The 18,408-nt window shown below is 36.8% G+C and overlaps 2 protein-coding genes across 7 annotated transcripts; both read left to right on the forward strand.

The window, feature by feature from the left end:
* The first annotated feature begins 1,631 nt into the window (after positions 1–1,631).
* LOC121762824 (ABC transporter I family member 19-like) lies at positions 1,632–4,738 on the forward strand. Its single transcript, XM_042158830.1, has 6 exons — positions 1,632–1,861; positions 1,987–2,147; positions 3,045–3,096; positions 3,392–3,528; positions 3,863–3,949; positions 4,166–4,738. The coding sequence occupies exons 1-6, from the start codon at positions 1,726–1,728 to the stop codon at positions 4,451–4,453; spliced, it is 861 nt and encodes a 286-aa protein (XP_042014764.1). The 5' UTR covers positions 1,632–1,725; the 3' UTR covers positions 4,454–4,738.
* Positions 4,739–6,137: 1,399 nt separating this feature from the next.
* LOC121763062 (serine/threonine-protein kinase tricornered-like) lies at positions 6,138–16,217 on the forward strand. 6 transcript variants are annotated; one of them, XM_042159122.1, is made up of 17 exons: positions 6,138–6,362; positions 6,590–6,640; positions 6,963–7,021; positions 7,109–7,436; positions 8,413–8,587; positions 11,271–11,354; positions 11,436–11,677; positions 11,793–12,006; positions 12,230–12,309; positions 12,571–12,655; positions 13,355–13,486; positions 13,568–13,681; positions 13,769–13,816; positions 14,811–14,898; positions 15,410–15,466; positions 15,792–15,846; positions 15,938–16,217. In XM_042159122.1, the coding sequence occupies exons 4-16, from the start codon at positions 7,201–7,203 to the stop codon at positions 15,830–15,832; spliced, it is 1,596 nt and encodes a 531-aa protein (XP_042015056.1). In that variant the 5' UTR covers positions 6,138–6,362; positions 6,590–6,640; positions 6,963–7,021; positions 7,109–7,200; the 3' UTR covers positions 15,833–15,846; positions 15,938–16,217. The 6 variants fall into 6 exon arrangements, with proteins under 6 accessions (XP_042015056.1, XP_042015051.1, XP_042015053.1 ...); XM_042159117.1 differs by having other exon boundaries at positions 15,792–16,217; XM_042159119.1 differs by having other exon boundaries at positions 7,120–7,436; positions 15,792–16,217.
* The last annotated feature ends 2,191 nt before the right edge of the window (positions 16,218–18,408 follow it).

Genomic DNA, 18,408 nt, shown 5'->3' on the forward strand with positions numbered 1-18,408 from the left:
TCATCAATACATTTTCCGAACTCCTCAAGCTGCTCAGCAATGCTTCTTCCATCCGAGAACTTGAAGGCAAGAAGTTTCTGCTTCAAATGCAATCGATTTGCAAGGGACTTGGTCATATATAATGACTCAAGTTTTGTCCACACCCCTGCGGCTGTCTCCTCCTTGGAAACCTCTCTAAGCACCCTATCTGTCAAGTTTAAGATCAGGGTGCTATAGGCCTTGTATTGCATGTCTTGAAGCCTCCCTTTCTCCTTCTCGTCGGCCTCCGGATTCTCTTTAGGATCACTATTTCCCTTCAAGACATCCCATAGGCCTTGCTGCATCAAGATGGCCTTCATCTTCAGCCTCCACAGCCCAAAATCGTTTCTGCCGGTGAACTTCTCCACCTCAAACCTGGCCGTGGACATTTCTCGAACAAACGGTGGGCAATCGCCAAGATCGGCTCAGACAACAGAGCTCCCGGACTTCAACTCGCCCAGAAAACCAATCAAGAAAACGTTTCAACGTTTCCCACAGACGGCGCCACTTGTTGGGTCGTGATACCGCCGATCTCACACACGCACGAACGAGGAAATAAAGCACGCAAACGATATAACGTGGTTCGGTGATAATCCACCTACGTCCACGGAGAAGATGACCGGAATCTTATTGACGAACTCTTTACAATTACAACGAACTCACACTCACACTCTACCGCTCACAACTGCTTGCTATCTTGAGATTTAATCTCTCTGAGTGTGTGTATATGGTGTAATTCTGCTCTCTCACTACTGAGCTCTATCGAGCTATTTATACAAGATGCAATCAAGAAATAAAATCCAACTAACTCTATTTCCCAAAGTTAGTTATAACCGCTGCTCGGCTAAAACCGAACTGCCATTCTTGGTTAGCAACCGAACTGCATTTCTCGGCTATCAACCGAACTGCCTTTCTCGGCTATCAACCGAACTGCCTTTCTCGGCTAGCTCAAAGCCGAGCTTTATTTCTTGATCTCTTCTCGGAGCTGCCGAGGCTCCACCACTCGATCACAACCGGACTCAAAGCCGAGCTTTATTTCCGAGCTCAGAAGCCGAGCTCCAGTAGTTTGCATGGACACACTTTCACAAAGTTAACCCTAATTCCATCGCAGAAAATTGCACATCAGTTCACATCTTGGAGGTGATTTCATTCATCATCAAATTTATGAATTCAGGCTTACTCGAATAGAATTGCAGAAATCTAATGAGAAATGTGTAGGTGAAGGAAATAAATATACAATTTTTACCCTAATTTATTCACCTAAATGGATTTACACTAAAACGTCATTTATCAATCAACCGCACGATGTCGTTATGTGGCATGGCCGTTTTGTTCACCTAGATAAATCTGGTTGCCATATTATATAGGATAATTACAAAATGTTGAAACTGGAATTTAACTAATGATTAATCCTTACAAAATGTTGAAACTGGAATTTAACTAATGATTAATTTAGCAATGGAACTTTTTTTTTTAATTTTTTTACTGGTTATAAAAATTCGGACGAAATGTATAGTATACCTACAATGGAATGCAACAGTAGGTAAATTAATGGCGTAGTAGGTTGGTGAGAGAGTTCGATTCCATCCATACCATAGATAATTAGATATGATTCAAAGCCCGTGGCATCACCATACCCGCCAAACCCCATCGCTACCCAATAACCCAACCTTTAAAAAGTCCAAACCCCCCAACCAAATTCCTACAATGGAGGAAGGATCCCACACCATACAAGTCAGCGGCATGCAATTCTCCTACGACGCCACTTCCCCTATCTTCTTCGATTTCAATCTCAACGTATCGCCCGGCTCCCGCTGCCTCCTCGTCGGCGCCAATGGATCTGGTCTCCCCCTCCCTCTTTTTCCCCCTTATTGCCGCTTATTAATTACTACTACTACTACTTTCTTTTAATAGCTGAATCCAAATACGCAGCATTTCATCTTTCAATTTTGGATTTTGATTGATCAGGAAAGACGACTCTGCTGCGGATACTGGCGGGGAAGCACATGGTGGGCGGCCGTGATGTGGTCAGAGTGCTCAATCGCTCCGCCTTTCACGACACTGGTCTCCTCTGCAACGGTGATTTGGCCTATTTGGGGGAATCTTGGAGCAAGACTGTCAGCTCTGCTGTGAGTTCAACCTTCCTTTAACTCTTTCATATGTATTGTAATCCTGATTTTGTTCATACTGCCCTAGAATATGTTTCATTGTCCTTTATAGTATTTGCAAATATACGGTTGCGTATGCAAAAACGTAGTTTGGGAGAGCTAAAATTGAAAATTCTCTTCGACCGAGGGTGTTAAAATATAAATCCTAAATTCCAAAATTGGTCCCGTACATTTTCCCAAAATATATTGTTTAGGATCAGAAGCTAACACATTTGATGTGTACGACCAAAAAGTTGTTTTGAGCAAATTTACGAGATCGATTTTGGACTTTAGTTAAATATAATAATAAAAGTAATACAAGTACTATTCTGAGGTTACAAAATAAAAAAATGGTTGGGGTGTGCTGGCTGCATCACCCATCACGGTAGAAGTAGACAGTACAGTAGTGCTTGGTGTGGTTTGCCACATGTAGCATTTAGCAGGACTTTGTAATCCCATTGAAGAAAGAGAGGCAAACTAGTGTATACGTATTACTTATATCCTGGTTATGATTAATGAATCATAAATAGGGTAGTAAATCCTAGTTGGAAATTGACGAACTCTAATATAGATGGATGCAAATCCAGATGCACACAAGCAAGTGTTTAACTTGAAAAAAATTGACGTACTTATGATTGTGATTGTGTGTGAATATTTGTATACCTTATGGACTATATAGCTTGCATTGAAAGTGTGTTTCTTTATTAATCTGCTGCAGGATTGTAGAATCTAAATGAGTTGTATGGTTCAATTGATTGCTGTAATAAGTTCATTTTTGTGTTTTGACATAATTGTAGGATTGTCATTGATATAACATTTTTAGTGTTCAATGTTTGGATGGTAGTCTGAGTTTACGTTTCCTGTTGTGCTTGATATTAGGGGGACCTTCCGCTTCAAGGGGACTTCTCAGCCGAACATATGATCTTTGGAGGTATTTAGTTATTATTTAGGATGATTTTTATCTGTCACAGCCTTGCACCATGACATTTGTAGCTAATGCATTTAGTAGTTCATGTTTTGAGTATAGAGTGCCTTACGCATTTTGGTTTCTTTGAGTGGATATAAAAATTCTCAAAATTAAATGCATTAGATAAATTATGCAGCATTGCAGTTTATTTTTCCTTTTCCACTTGATGAGAATTAACTTGTCTCCTTATTTGTTTAGTCTCGTGACAAGTTAGGAAGTTATTAATCTTTTTTTTCTTTAATTCTATGTCATAATCCAGTTGAAGGTGTTGATCCTGTTAGGCGGGATATGCTGATCGAACTTTTGGATATTAATCTCGAGTGGCGAATGCACAAAGTTTCTGATGGCCAAAGGCGTCGCGTGCAAATTTGCATGGGTCTTCTTCATCCTTATAAGGTAAGCTTGCACTGTTGACCATATGATGGCGATATCAAGATTTGTGTATTTGGTATGGTATCTTATGTGTGCCGATTGTCAAACTCTCTGATGGATTTCTTGGCCACATTAATGTTCTCGACTTCTCGTTCATATTTAGTAGCTATATACTCATATGCCATCCATTATCTAGTCGCCACATTATGTGTATATAATTGAGTTTTTTGGGATGGTGGGTGAGGACTGACGAGGAATCAGTTTATGACATCAAGTCGACGAATCTTGGGCATATAATGACTTGTTTATGGATCTGTCTTATTCATAAACCGTTTTGCTAACAAAGGTGGGGATTCAGGTACTTTTGCTAGATGAAGTCACTGTCGATCTAGATGTTGTGGCTAGGATGGATTTGCTGGAATTTTTCAGGGAAGAGTGTGAGCAGGTATGCCATGTTAATATTTTCTACATTCGTCATAAGCTGCTTCATCTATGGCGATAGCACATCACCATATTTTGGCTGCCAAATCTTATATCACTGTGGTTCGTTAGCATTGCATATCATGTGTTCCTTTTACCGAAGAAATCTGTTGCAACAATTCTCTCATACAAAGTAGGGCGTACATAAAATATAGTAATTCATTATGGTGTCTAATTTCAGAGAGGAGCAACAATTGTTTATGCAACACATATTTTTGATGGACTCGAGACATGGGCAACTGATCTTGTGTATGTTCAAGATGGTACATTGAGGAAGTCTGAGAAGATGGCCGAGCTAAATGAACTGAACCATAACCCAAATTTACTCTCTGTTGTTGAGTCATGGCTACGGTCTGAAACAAAGATTGAGAAGAAGCAGCCAATTAACTCCCAATCCCCGCTCAAAACATCTTCTCCATTCGATGCTTCTCCTTTTAGGTCTACAAGACATATGGCGTATTACCGTTGATCTACATACATTTCAGGTGAAATTCTGATTCATCATCCAGTAAGATAATTAGATGCACCCAGTATTAATTTAGCAAAGCTCTCTCGTTGCCGCGTAGCAACATTTCTTTTACCTTATATTCTGCTGCCTCTTCTTAAAAATGTATTGTTTTGATTCAGAGAGATCTTATTGATATCAGGCCTCTGTTTATTTCGGATTTTTTTTTCTTGATTTGTTTGGGGAAACTACCCTTGCAACACTGGTTATACATATAGATATTAATTATGTTTGTGTTTTTTTGTGAAAGAAGTTTGTGATTGTTGGTGGAGAGATACTACACCAAAAACTGTCATTGTTTCTTGCCTAACACATTTACTTATGGATAGTCACATTTCTCCCACTCCATTTACTTCTCCTCCTGCACGAAAAATACCAAAATATTGATAATTTAGTGCAATTTATAGTTTATAGTACTTAATAAATTTGGTACTACCTCATATTAATGCTCAAGTGATATGGGTTGATTATATATTTTTATAATACTTATTTTTCTGTATTACTATTTAGTTATATTCGGAATCCTGACCTACTCTATATCATACACTTTGTAATTGCTAATAGTTTTTAATTATGTTTATGGTTGATTTAGATTAATATGATTGGTGTTACAGTGTAATTGTTATGAAATGAATTGGGTATGAAAAATAATTTCTTCAGTATAACACAAACAATATTTTATGCATACAAAATTCACCGTTATGTGGCTAAACCTATCAACATGTTTGTTTTCTTCTCTTGCAATTAATAACTAAACATGAAATATAAGTAAATTTTCTTGAAATATAAAATCAAAATTCTTTGGTATAAAACGACATTATATGAATATTGCTACTAGTTTATAAACATGTCAACATGCTTCTTAATTTTTTAATCATTCCTAAAATAATCATACTTGTCACGAAGTAATTGGCACATGCATATCAAATTCATGTGGTTTTTTTTTTATCTAGATCAATCATAGGATTTCTATGATTGTCCATGTCTTTTTTAGTTTACAATATTAAATTAATGCTTAAATAGTGTCGTGTATGAAACTGTCGTTTAATTAGCATACAAACTTTGTGTTAATTTGATTACATGAGTTAAAAGTTGTCGTAAATTTGATATAATGATATTAATTCTCCTGTATACGGATAAAGTTGTGATTAGTTACTTGGTCACTTTAAATTTGTTTTTTAAGGAGAATAATATCATTAATTAAATAAGATCAGTGATTAACAACATTCCTCAATCAAATTGGAAAATCACCAATTGGAAGTACCGGAATAGATTAAAGTTTCCAACTCTAATAATCATCCTAAGAAACAATTTCTAGTCAAAAGATTTATTTGATGTTTGTTGATGAAAATACATAATTGGAAACTATTTCTTGATTATGGATAAATCGGCTAACACGTGTTACTATATGATTCAACTATTTCGAAGTGCCATATAATAAAACAAAGATGAATAATGTCGTCGACATTAATTAGGTGTACGCTATATTTTATTTGTACATAAATAAAACAACATTACCAAAATTGTAAAATTGATTATGATAATATTGTTCACATCATACCCATTAAAAAGTGAACCCTATTTTCCTATTAGTAAATTGCAGATTTCCTAATTAGTGAATACTGTACATTTCTTTTCCTCCAAAAAGTTGACAATATAAATAGCGGAGAAAACGTTTAGATCATGCGAGCTCATCTCTTTGTTTCCAAAAGCATCGAAAATGGCGATTTTGTTTTCGGCATTGCATATGCAGTCGTAGACAATCAATCAATTTCGAATATTGCGATTATATACATATATAAATGTGTATGCGTCGTGCACGGCTGTATTTGCTTCGATCGGTTTTATCTCTCTATCTCTAAAAGCTTTGGCGGTAAGCGATCGTTTCTGCCTATTGCTCTGTTTATTTTCAATTTTTTCTGAGTCTATTTTGTGTTTTTTTGCCGAGAAGCATTTTGAAATTGTGTTTTTATTTTTAGTTCCGTCATCTTCTGGCAATTGCATTCGTCTACAGAAATCTATTGTCCTCGATTTTTGCTGCATGTCAACGAAATATGTAATTCTAGTAATTTTGATTCGCCGGCTTTTATTTTTAAATAGGTTTTCAGCAGCGTCGGCGAGTTTTTGACATTTAGCAATTTCGGAATCAAGGTGTCTCCGCGATCTTTTCAAATTAACGCTGACGTATTTTTTATTATGTTGTTTATGCTATGTCAATCTTTGGAAAGTATTGTGATTAGGCGATTTATGTGTGTGGTGAAACTAACTTATGTGCTCCAATTTTATCATTTTTGTTCTGAATCATATTTACCTATGAAAAGTGTTGTTTATGTGCTGAATCACATTTACGTTTACGACTCCAGGTTTATTATGTGCTTTGGGTAACACGTGAGATTCATTTGATTTCATGATTCGTTGGTAATTTGAATAATGTTCTGAAATTGGTAATGTTTGTGCCATTTTGACTGGACAGGAATAGAAGTTTCAAAGTAGTGTAATACAGAACTGATTAGGAATACACATTGTACCAAGGTAACAACTCTTATCTGCCTGTCCAGAGTCATATGAATATTCAGTTGGGGATGTAACGTTGTCTAAAATAATCGCTGTCATTGAAAGATGTTTGGCAGATGAGATTATGATGTCATTATGATGGAAGTTGCCTGGGGAGTTGCGTGTAATTTACCTCTTAAGCAGAGGAAAACTACTTGATGGATTCAGCCAAAAGTTGGTTCCACAAGTTTCAGCAAAGAGACCGTTTGAGGACATTGAGGACAGTGAGTAGGAACAAAGACTCAATGGGTAGTGCAAGAGAAGAACCACCAGCAGACTTACTTGCTGATGATGAAGCCTCAACTCTCACAAAACAGAAGGTGGCTGCTGCAAAGCAGTACATTGAAAATCATTACAAGGAGCAAATGAGAAATCTTCAGGAAAGGAGGCAGCGGTATAGTATATTACCTAAACTTGTTTTGGCTGCATTGTTTTTGAAGAAACTTTCTTCTGTACACCTCTTGTGTTAAGATTTTTTATTTCATCTCAAGCACGTGCATTGCATAAAAAAATATGTATCAGTTTCTTCACTGTAATTATTTTACTAGAAATTTCTATCATCATGATTAACCTGCAACATTATTATAAAATTCTATGTCTTATTGGTATCCTCTAGCCACTATTTTATAGGCCTTTCTGTCTAGTAATAGTTATTTGAGGATTAGGTAAATATGAAGTGAATGAACCCTCAGCTTTGTGGAATATGTGCAAAATTTCCTAATTTGTAAGGTCTTGTTAGTGAAAGTTGTTATTCAGTTTGGGCCCATTTAAAACTCAAACAGACAAATGTCAGTAGTTCGATGCCACATATTTCCAGAAGCAGAACTATTGTTAATTTGTTTCATGGAGAAAATAAGTTCATAGACATTATACATATATTTCTTTTTCTTTATTGGGATATGTTCTCTTATGCGACGACAATATCCTAAATGGTTTTCTCTCCTCAAGAAAATTAACTGACTAATCTTTTTCTTTATTGGTAAATATTCTTTTATATGTAAAATAGCTGATATTGAGAATTTTGGCTTCGTCATATACATTCTTAGTAGTTTTTCTTTTTTCATAATATATTAGCTAAAAGTTAAGCTGCTGTATAGGACCAGGTAAATGATTAAATGATGTTTACGCCTGATCATTAACATCTCTAGTGATTAAATTCTAATGTCAGGTTCATTGCTTAGTTTCAGCTGTTAGAAACTAGATGAATAAAAGTTTACTTAGGGTCCAGAACATACTTTCTGGACCCTAAATAACGGTCAACCACATGACGTTTACTTCTTTGACCACATTATGTTTCGGATTTATGAATAGGAAATGTCACTTCTCTTATATTGATGACAAGTTATTATTTTACATTTGGTTGTTAACAGGCGAAATGTGCTTGAAAAGAAGCTAGCTGATGCTGATGTATCTGAGGAAGATCAAAATAACTTATTAAAATTTTTGGAGAAGAAAGAAACTGAATACATGCGCCTTCAGAGGCACAAAATGGGTGCCGATGACTTTGAGTTGCTCACTATGATTGGGAAAGGTGCTTTTGGTGAGGTAAAGATTAGTATAACTTATATGCCTATTTCAGCTTTTATTACTTGCTTCAGTTGAAATTCTATATGTCAAGTTTCCTATCGATTCATATCCAGACAGCAATTCATCAAACTCCTAATTTCCTCAGCTCTGTCCAGTTAGACTGATTTTTTCGAATTCGGTGAAGATCCATGAAAAGGTTCCCAAATTGGAACCTTTTTATGATTTCAATTTTAGGAAAAACGCGCGCAAGGTGTGGGTTTTTAAAAACGCCCATGCTTTAGAAATGGACACACTTGACATAAACGAGGCAGAATACCTTCTCCCCCCATTATGCTTGAACATACCATACAAACACACGAGTTTGGGAAATTTGAAACTATTTCTCATGCATTGAGCTATGTTTGGTTTGGTTTGAAATCATCCTCAATTTTGTTTAATGGCACTCCCTCTGTCCCACCCTAAGTGATACATTATTCTCTCCTATACTTAACTCTCTCTCCACTTTAACTATTAAATATCATTTTCCCAAAACAAGTGCTTAAAAGAAGCACTTCGCTTATGGTGGGACGGAGGGAGTACATGCAGATGTTAAATTTAGTTAAAGTAACCTTAATTTAAGTTACATGTAAAATTAGGGTTTGGTTAAATTTTGTGATATGGCTTGATGTGTATTTGTTGCAGGAGTTATGTGTTTTTGTTTTTAAAACACGCAGGATGTGTGCGTTTCTAAAGATGGTGCGTTTTCCCTATAATGTAAACATAAAAAAGGTTTCCATTTTGGGAACCTTTTTTGCGGATGTTCCCCAAAATTAGAAAAGAACCAATTGCATGTCCGTGCATTCTAGCATTGACCCTTTAGCAAAAGTTTTTCTAATAAATACAAGGAGCATATTTATAATCCAGTCATATTATTGATGCCTTTATTTCCAGACTTCAAAATGGTAGCAATTCGTATTTCTACATTTGTTTTATTTCATAACTTTATAGCAGAAGTTGGGTGGAACTGTGGTGAATTCCGTAACATCAGAGCTTAAGTTTCCTTGTAAGATTAAAATTGGAATGTTCGCGCTAAGTGGCTATTGAAATCAATAAAGAAACTGATACAGAATGAATACTTGAATTTAAAGGATACAAAAAAAAACAAGAAACCCAGAAATAATTTTGCCTTAATATCTGCGGCTAAATAAAATACTAATTTATTGAATAGCTCTATATAGTTCTCCATTGATGGCCAATCCATATAATTATGAGTAGTAATTAGCTGTTAACCTTGATGTGTACTGCCTTTTATATTGCACCTATTTGTAATCTTGGAGTGACTTGGTAATAAAATTTAACCAATTTATGCTCCGGATTTACTTATTTTCCTTTAATTCAAATCCTCCAGTCCAAATGCAACATACCCCTTTCACAAGAGTTGGGCATGCCAATCATTCTGTGTTCTGGCTGCAATTTACATGATTTCTTTTTTACGTGGTATGAGTCTGCTTTGCTATAATGGATAGTGAAGCCAATCATTAAAGGAAGAAGGAAGTAGATCAACTTCACAATACCGTCTGGCCTGCTATGACTCAGTATGAAATGAGATTTGGTCACTAAATGGAATAAATAGTTCGCATGTTCTGCTGCTGTCCCTATTCAGATTAGCCTTTTAAAGTAATTGATTTTATTTAATCATGGCCCATAATGAATACAAACACTTGTATAACTGAAAGTTGATAGATAGAATTGCAATGTGTAAATGTATATGTTTTTGTCCATAGGCTATGTTGAAATGAAAAGTCATCCCATTTTCTTCTTTATCACTTCCCACAGTTGAGTTTCATCCCATGATCTTTGTCCCTAAATATCCAGGCCCGAGAAGGATGAGAAAGTTTTTTAAACACAATAGTAAGTAATGACTTTGTTCAAGTGATGGCTTGGGTGCCAGATAATGGCACTGATGGTGTGGTAGGTGTATGGAGGTAGGACCAGTGTCTGGGTTAGCTGCATGGAGAAGACATTGATAACAGTGAGGACTGAAGAAAGGGAATGTGGTTGATGATGGAGCAGTTATGTAGAGAGATAAAATGCTTTATGAAAGTAAAATGTACTGGGGGTATCATTGCCTTAGGCTGGAAGATTTAGGGGTAGGAGGGAGACAGTGGCAGGAAGGAGGCTAATGGTGACAAATAGCATCGTGAGTGTGAGTGATGGGGGCACTGAAGGATGCGTATATCATGTGTACATATGTAACTGGAAAGTTGATCCATTGGTCATTCATGACCTGGACAGGCGACTTGATTATATCTTTAAATTTTATTAAAGTGATTGAATATATGATCCATTTCTTGGGGGTTATTGGCTTTTGTCCATTAACTTACTAATGAAAATTGTCATGGGAATGTTGAGTTGATTTGGCATGTTTTTCCTAGACTATTGCACACCACAAGATGCTATTTGAGTGTATGTATTCTGCTACTAAATACCTGAAAGATAACGTCCTAATGAGTGGTTATCCAAGCCCCTTGGCCTAGCGGTAAAGGGTGCTGGATACCGCGTCCATCCTGGAGGTCTCGAGTTCGAACCCTGGGTGGCGTAATTTGTCTTTCCTCCTTGTTATAGGAGCTGATTTGTAATTTCCTCCTTCATATATATGATATAAATATATGAAGTTAAATTTAAAAAAAAAAACGTCCTAATGAGTGGTTATGCTGTACAGGTTAGAGTCTGTAGAGAGAAGACGACAGGTTGTGTATATGCAATGAAAAAGCTTAAGAAATCAGAAATGCTTCGTAGAGGCCAGGTATATGATTATTTATCTTCAGTAGATCTTGATATGGTTATGTTTATTGTGTCATTTGACTTTTAGTTCTGTATTTTCTAGGTTGAACATGTGAAAGCTGAAAGGAATCTGCTTGCAGAGGTGGATAGCAATTGCATTGTCAAATTGTATTGCTCTTTCCAAGATGACGAGTATTTGTATCTTATCATGGAATATCTTCCGGGTGGAGATGTGATGACTTTATTAATGAGGAAGGATACATTGACTGAGGATGAGGCCAGATTTTATGTAGCAGAGACAGTTTTGGCTATTGAATCTATTCATAAACACCACTATATACATAGGTAAGTAAAATTTCAGTTCCGGATCCATATTTTCAAGTTTGCATGCTGTATATTGCATTTCATTGAGCTACCTCAGTGTCTAACTTCTTTTTTCCTTACATCTGATTGGTTGCAGAGACATTAAGCCTGATAACTTACTACTTGATAGGCATGGTCATTTAAGATTATCAGATTTTGGCCTGTGCAAGCCTCTAGACTGCAGTACTCTAAAAGAAGATTTTGCAGTTGGAGACGGCGTTAATGGAAATTCAAAAGGTGAGGATAGCTCAGCTCCAAAACGCACGCAACAAGAGCAATTGCAACATTGGCAGAAAAATCGGAGAATGCTTGTAAGTTAAGCAAAATTTCTCTTGTTTTATCTTTACGTTAATACTATGCTAGGACAACAGTGGTTGGTAACTGATTGTTTTTTGGTTAGTTAGCTATGCTATGTGCTTCATTCTTGCAGAACATTAGGAATGGTGTACACTTGAATTGTCACGATATTGTTCTTCATACTTTTAGAAATACTTGGTGTGCAACCTTTTTCTTATGTCAAATCGCTGATTGCAGGCTTATTCAACTGTTGGTACACCCGATTATATTGCTCCAGAAGTTCTGTTAAAGAAGGGCTATGGAATGGAATGTGATTGGTTAGTTTATATATACCCGTTGAATTTTTTAGTTTTACTCAATTTTTGGTTATCCTATTCTTTTTTAAATATCCGACACATATTTGTAAATAATTTTGCTTGCTCCTTCCCGTTTCAACATCTTTTCTCCTGCCATAGGCATTAATTATCAAAGCTATCATCTCAAACCGACACCTATATGTAATTGAAGAGGCTAATTAGTCGCTGAGTACTTTTCTTCCACCCACTACTGTAAAGTGAGGGTTTTTCGTTGTTATGTAGGTGGTCCCTTGGTGCTATCATGTTTGAAATGCTTGTGGGTTATCCTCCCTTTTATTCTGATGATCCTATGACTACGTGCCGGAAGGTAAGACAAGGATTCCCTCTGATGTGGCAGAAATTCATAGCTTAATGTTTTGCTTTGTTACGGAGTTTGATGTTTCTCTTATGTGTCTGTTGAATCACTTCACTTCAAGGATCTCTGCACGGGTAACCTCCATCAATTAGGCTCACTACCCGTGCCAATAGAAACTGCTTGGACGCTGTGACCTTAATTCTGCTAAAAGTTAAAAGTAATATACGAAATTTATGAATGATTTAATTGATGCATTTTGCACTAAAATTTGTATCCAGATATGAATTGGATTAATCCTATAATTTAATAATCTCAGTGAGCTCATGGACTTGAGATGTTACTTCCAGCTACCCATAATTAGAGTCTTGGGAGATTATCTATCTATGTGAGTGTTCACATGGTTTTTTGAGTTCCAAGGTTGCTGAAGGAAATATATTTGCTCCTGCTCAGGATTTTTGCATTGATAATCACTGAAGTTGGATTAGTTGGATGTCTATAATATGGAATTTTTTTTAATGAAAGAAAGTGTCATCATGCTTTAATATTCCATCCTTGAGCATTTTGGCAGATCTGCCAGTTTTAATCTCTTTATATCCCCAGTTCTAATTGTGTCACTACTGATTCCCTGTAATCCTTATGTTATAAAATGGGTCAAGTTAAATGAAGTAATTTTAGATTCATTAATTTTAGACTTTTTGTTCTCAATTGCAGATAGTGAACTGGAAATCACATCTAAAGTTTCCAGAGGAAGCTACACTTACTTTTGAAGCAAAAGACCTGATAAGCAAACTACTATGTAGTGTTAATCAGAGGCTTGGTTCAAATGGTGCAGATGAAATAAAGGTGTGGTGTACAGTGTGATATGGCATGTTCTTTGGACTTACACAAGTTGGTGAGAAATTGGTTGATTATCTGTTTGTTTAGGTGCATCCTTGGTTTAACGGGATTGAATGGGATAACATATACAATATGGAAGCAGCATTTATTCCCGAGGTTAAAGATGAGCTGGATACCCAAAATTTTGAGAAGTTTGAAGAGGTATCGGTATCTGTCCAAATAAGACTTTTAATGTCTTCTTTAAAATCATTAAAAGGTGTAGCTAATCAAAACTATTTTGTGCTGCAGGCTGAACACCACACCTCAACTTCATCAAAATCTAGTCCATGGAGAAAGGTAATTTTTATGCTTCAAGTTTTTGAATGTATATTTGGAAAGATGTTCTACTTCTATATATGTATTGCACAAATTATAACCATATATTCTGCAGTGTTTTTTGCCATTTTCTACATTTTTGCCTATTGTGTTACTTGCTCATGGCATTCCCTGAGATCTATGGAAGAATGTTGTTTTAGTTTTACATACTGGAAATACTTTGATGTAAAAATTAGAATGTTGTACTTGCAAAATATAAGAAGATGGTGTTGCAATTGCAATGTTTAAAATTTGTGGCTGCAACCCAAAAAGAATACTAACACCAAAATGATGAAACACTATCTTGTTGTAAATAATATAGATATTAGGTCATCAAATTAGAGTAACTTTTCTGGTAGTTACACATGCACGTCATTTGTAATTTTTTTTATATTAACTGTTTTGCCAAGGGTGGGATAGTTTGGATGGACCCAATTATCATGTTGGTATATGCTTGGATCTCCACATGACATTTGGCTGAGTGCATAGTAAAACATGTTTTCATTAGTCCAATTAATTGTATAGTTAACTTTTAACGTACTTTTAACCTTTATGTATATCTCAACAAGTCAAACTGTAAATTTGGGATAGCCTATATTTTTCAATTTTTCGTGATACATCCACTATATTCTCGATATTTTAGCAAAACTCTGGAACAAAACATCTTTATCTACAATCCAAATTCGTCTCCTGAAAAGTTAATACCCCTGAAATATCCACGATAGTTAACAATAACTCTAACATTCCGAGCGATAGATGCTTGTTTCTTGAACCCTTTGTTTCAATAATCCTTGGCCTGAAAAATGCCAACTTTTACTGCAAACTTTGTTTGATGAAGTCCATATCTAGTTTTATCTGTCTGATATTACACTACAATTACTTCCACTTAGGTTTTTCTTTCTATTATGAATATTACTACCACAGTATTGGGTACTTTTTTCCCCTCCATTGTTAATATTATCTTTTCATTTAACAGAATATGCTTTCTTCCAAAGACATCAACTTTGTGGGGTACACATACAAGAACTTTGAAATTGTGAATGACTTCCAAGTTCCTGGAATGGGTATCTCTCTCTCTCTCTCTCTCTCTGGCTATGTGTTGTGCATGCTTTATGCACTTAGTCTTATGCTCGTGCATTTTATATAGCATTTGTTGTTTTGTAGCTCTGACAAGTACTTAGTTTATACGTATCAGTGCATTTTCCATGTACTCCCTCCGTCCGCTACTAAATGTCCCATTTTCCCTTTTTCATGTCCGCTAATAAATGTCTTATTTCACTTATACTATTTTTGGTAAGTGGACCCTACATTCCACTAACTTCTTCCACTCACATTTTATTATAAAAATATTATATAAAAGTAGGACCCACATTTCTCTAACCTTTTCTATCCACTTTACTTCACAAAGATACAATTTCTTAAAACTTGAGCCGGTCAACTATGGGACATTTATTCATTGGACGGAGGGAGTAATATGGAATAGCTGATGATATCAACAGTTGCATGCTTCTAAGTTACATTTCGTCCTTTCATGGTGACTGATACTTGATCTCTTTAATTTTATTTCTTCAACAGCTGAACTGAAGAAGAAAAATACGAAGTCAAAGAGGCCAACAATCAAATCACTTTTTGGTAGGTCACATATATTTTCATTTGATAGCATCCTCATATTTGAACAAAATGCAATTTGTCTGATGCATTAGCTAGCAAAAGTATCCATGATGTTTGTCCTGTTTAAGAAAAAACCCAAAATATGTAAAACATCCTCCGAAATAAGTAACATCTGCGCATTATCGGCCACAACTAATGGAGGTTCTGAAACAGTATTTACTTGTTTCAAATACTCAGTAGCAATATAAACTCTAGCTTTGGATCGAGCTTCCAACTTATTGCCTTGAACTTACATCATTTATAAAATTGTGAGTTATCATGTTTATTTGTGTGCGACTTGTAACAGATGATGAGTCGGAAGCATCTGAGACTGGTGGCAGCCAATAAAATGACACCCTTATGTATGTCACTTTCTCATTCCTCTCAAAGAAATGGCATGACAAGACAGACGAATATGGTTGATCTCTCTCTCTCACCTTCATGGTTCAACAGATGTGGATTTGCTTGCATTCAAGTTACTGCTCTTTCGTCTTCAACGAATATAGAGTTTGGTAGGTTACAGAGAGGGAAAAAGATTTCGAGTGGCTCGTTGCTTTGCTGCCCTCAACCTTTTTCTTTACATAAAGCAGAGATCATTGATTGACTCATTTGTAGGATTTTTTTCTTGTTGTCAACCTTTCCGGGAACCACAGCGTATTGCATGTAGAATACAGAATGACCAATTTCTTGTTGAAACTCTATAAAAGTTAGTAACAAATTGTTGCTTCCGAGAGCCGAAATCTCTTTACACGCGGTTCAAATACTGCAGAATCGCGTTATATTTCATGCCGTATTCCACCAGAATGTTGCATTAATGGATGATTTACATGAGTTGAAAGGAAATTTCATATTCATTGATATTTTGGAATATCTACAATGACGATAGTAGCATGCCTAAATAGGAGAGGTAATATTTACATATGGTCAGATCTTCTATGATTTACCCTAGCTATAAATCTGGAACAAATAATTCTAATTAATTCCACAATCTTCGTGTATCTTCCTTGATTTTAGCTTGATTCTTCCAACACTCCCCCTCAAGTTAAGCAATGAGACTTCCCATCCTTAACTTGCTCAATACTTCGGCGAAGCTTCTTGCATCCACGGCTTTTGTTAGAATATCTGCTAATTGATCTTTTGAACGAACAAACGGAAGGTCTATCACCTTTGCTTCAATATTCTCCTTGATAAAATGTCGGTCTACTTCCACATGCTTTGTTCGATCATGTTGTACCGGATTTTTAGATATACTAATTGCTGCTTTATTATCACAAAAGAGTTTGCACGGCTCTTTTGACATCAATCCAAGTTCTGTCAACAACTTCTTCAGCCATAGGATTTCTGTCACTCCACTTTTGACTCCCCGAAATTCTGCTTCTGCGCTTGATAATGCTACCACCTTTTGCTTCTTACTCCGCCAAGTCACTAAATTGCCTCCAACAAAGGTAAGATATCCTGCGGTTGACTTTCGATCATTTGGGTTTCCAGCCCAATCCGCATCAGTGAATCCGTGCACCTCTAGATTTCCATGATTTTCAAACAAGATCCCATGTCCCGGTGTCCCCTTTAAATAGCACACAATCCTCAAGGTTGCTTCCCAGTGGTCGGCTTGAGGCTTATGCATGAACTGACTCACTACTCCCACAACATATGCAATATCGGGTCTAATGTGAGAGAGATAGATAAGCTTACCCACCAGCCGTTGATATCTCGTTTGGTGGGTGAGTTCAGCTCCTTCAGTCAGTCGAAGGCCATGATTCTGCATTATTGGGTTTCTGCCGGCTTGCAATCCATCATTCCTACTTCGGCCAAGAGGTCTAACACATACTTCCGTTGGCTTATGAATATTCCCTTCTTGGATCGCATCACTTCGATGCCTAGAAAATACTTCAACAGGCCCAAGTCTTTCATTTCAAACTCGGTAAACAGATTCTTTCTCAATTGCTTTATTTCTTCCTCATCATCGCCGGTAAGGATCATATCATCCACATAGATTATCAGACATGTGATCTTTCCGTCCTTCTTCTTTAGAAACAGAGTATGATCTGAATTACTCTGTTTGTACCAATATTTCTTCATTACCTCCGTAAATCTTTCGAACCACGCCCTGGGTGACTGCTTTAAACCATATAGTGTCTTCTTGAGTCTACACACCTCTCCTGCCATGAGCCCCCCCTCAAACCCGGGTGGAGCTTCCATGTAGATCGGTTGAGTAAGTTCTCCGTGCAAGAAGGCGTTAGTGACATCAAATTGATGTAGTGGCCAATTTTTTGTTGCAGCGATGGAGAACAGCACTCGAATAGTACTCATCTTAGCCACTGGTGAGAATGTTTCTGCATAGTCAACTCCATAGGTCTGAGTGTACTCTTTCGCCACTAACCTCGCTTTGTAGAGGTCAATTGATCCATCCGGTTTCCTCTTGATTGTAAACACCCATTGGCATCCCACCAGTCTTCCTTCTGGTCTCATACACACCTCCCATGTCTTGCTCTTCATCAGTGCCCTCATTTCCACGAGCATTGCCTCTTTCCAATGTGGGATTTCCATGGCTTCTTCTGCCGTTCTTGGGATCTCTTCTTCTTCGTATAGGGCTGCCATAAAAGCCCTTGCCATCTCTGTCATGTTTGCGGTTGCCAGATTCACCATTGAATATCTGCTCCTTTTTGATACATGTTCTGGACTATATCTCTTGGGCGGAATGCCCCTTGTGCTTCGGTTGGGAAGTATGTACTGTCCAGTATCCCCGTCGATAGCAGCATTCTCCATGGGTTCTGGTTCTACGACAGAGTTATTAGGAATATTTGCACTATTGATCCCATCTTCAGTAATTACCTCAGATATCACTGGAGGAGGATCGTTAGGGCTCGGCGGTTGAGGAGGCTCCACTGTCGATAAGACGGGCTCGGCGGCAGTGCTAACTGACT

This window comes from Salvia splendens, chromosome 13 (genome assembly GCF_004379255.2).
Source record: "Salvia splendens isolate huo1 chromosome 13, SspV2, whole genome shotgun sequence".
In the NCBI taxonomy this organism is placed as follows: Eukaryota; Viridiplantae; Streptophyta; class Magnoliopsida; order Lamiales; family Lamiaceae; genus Salvia; species Salvia splendens.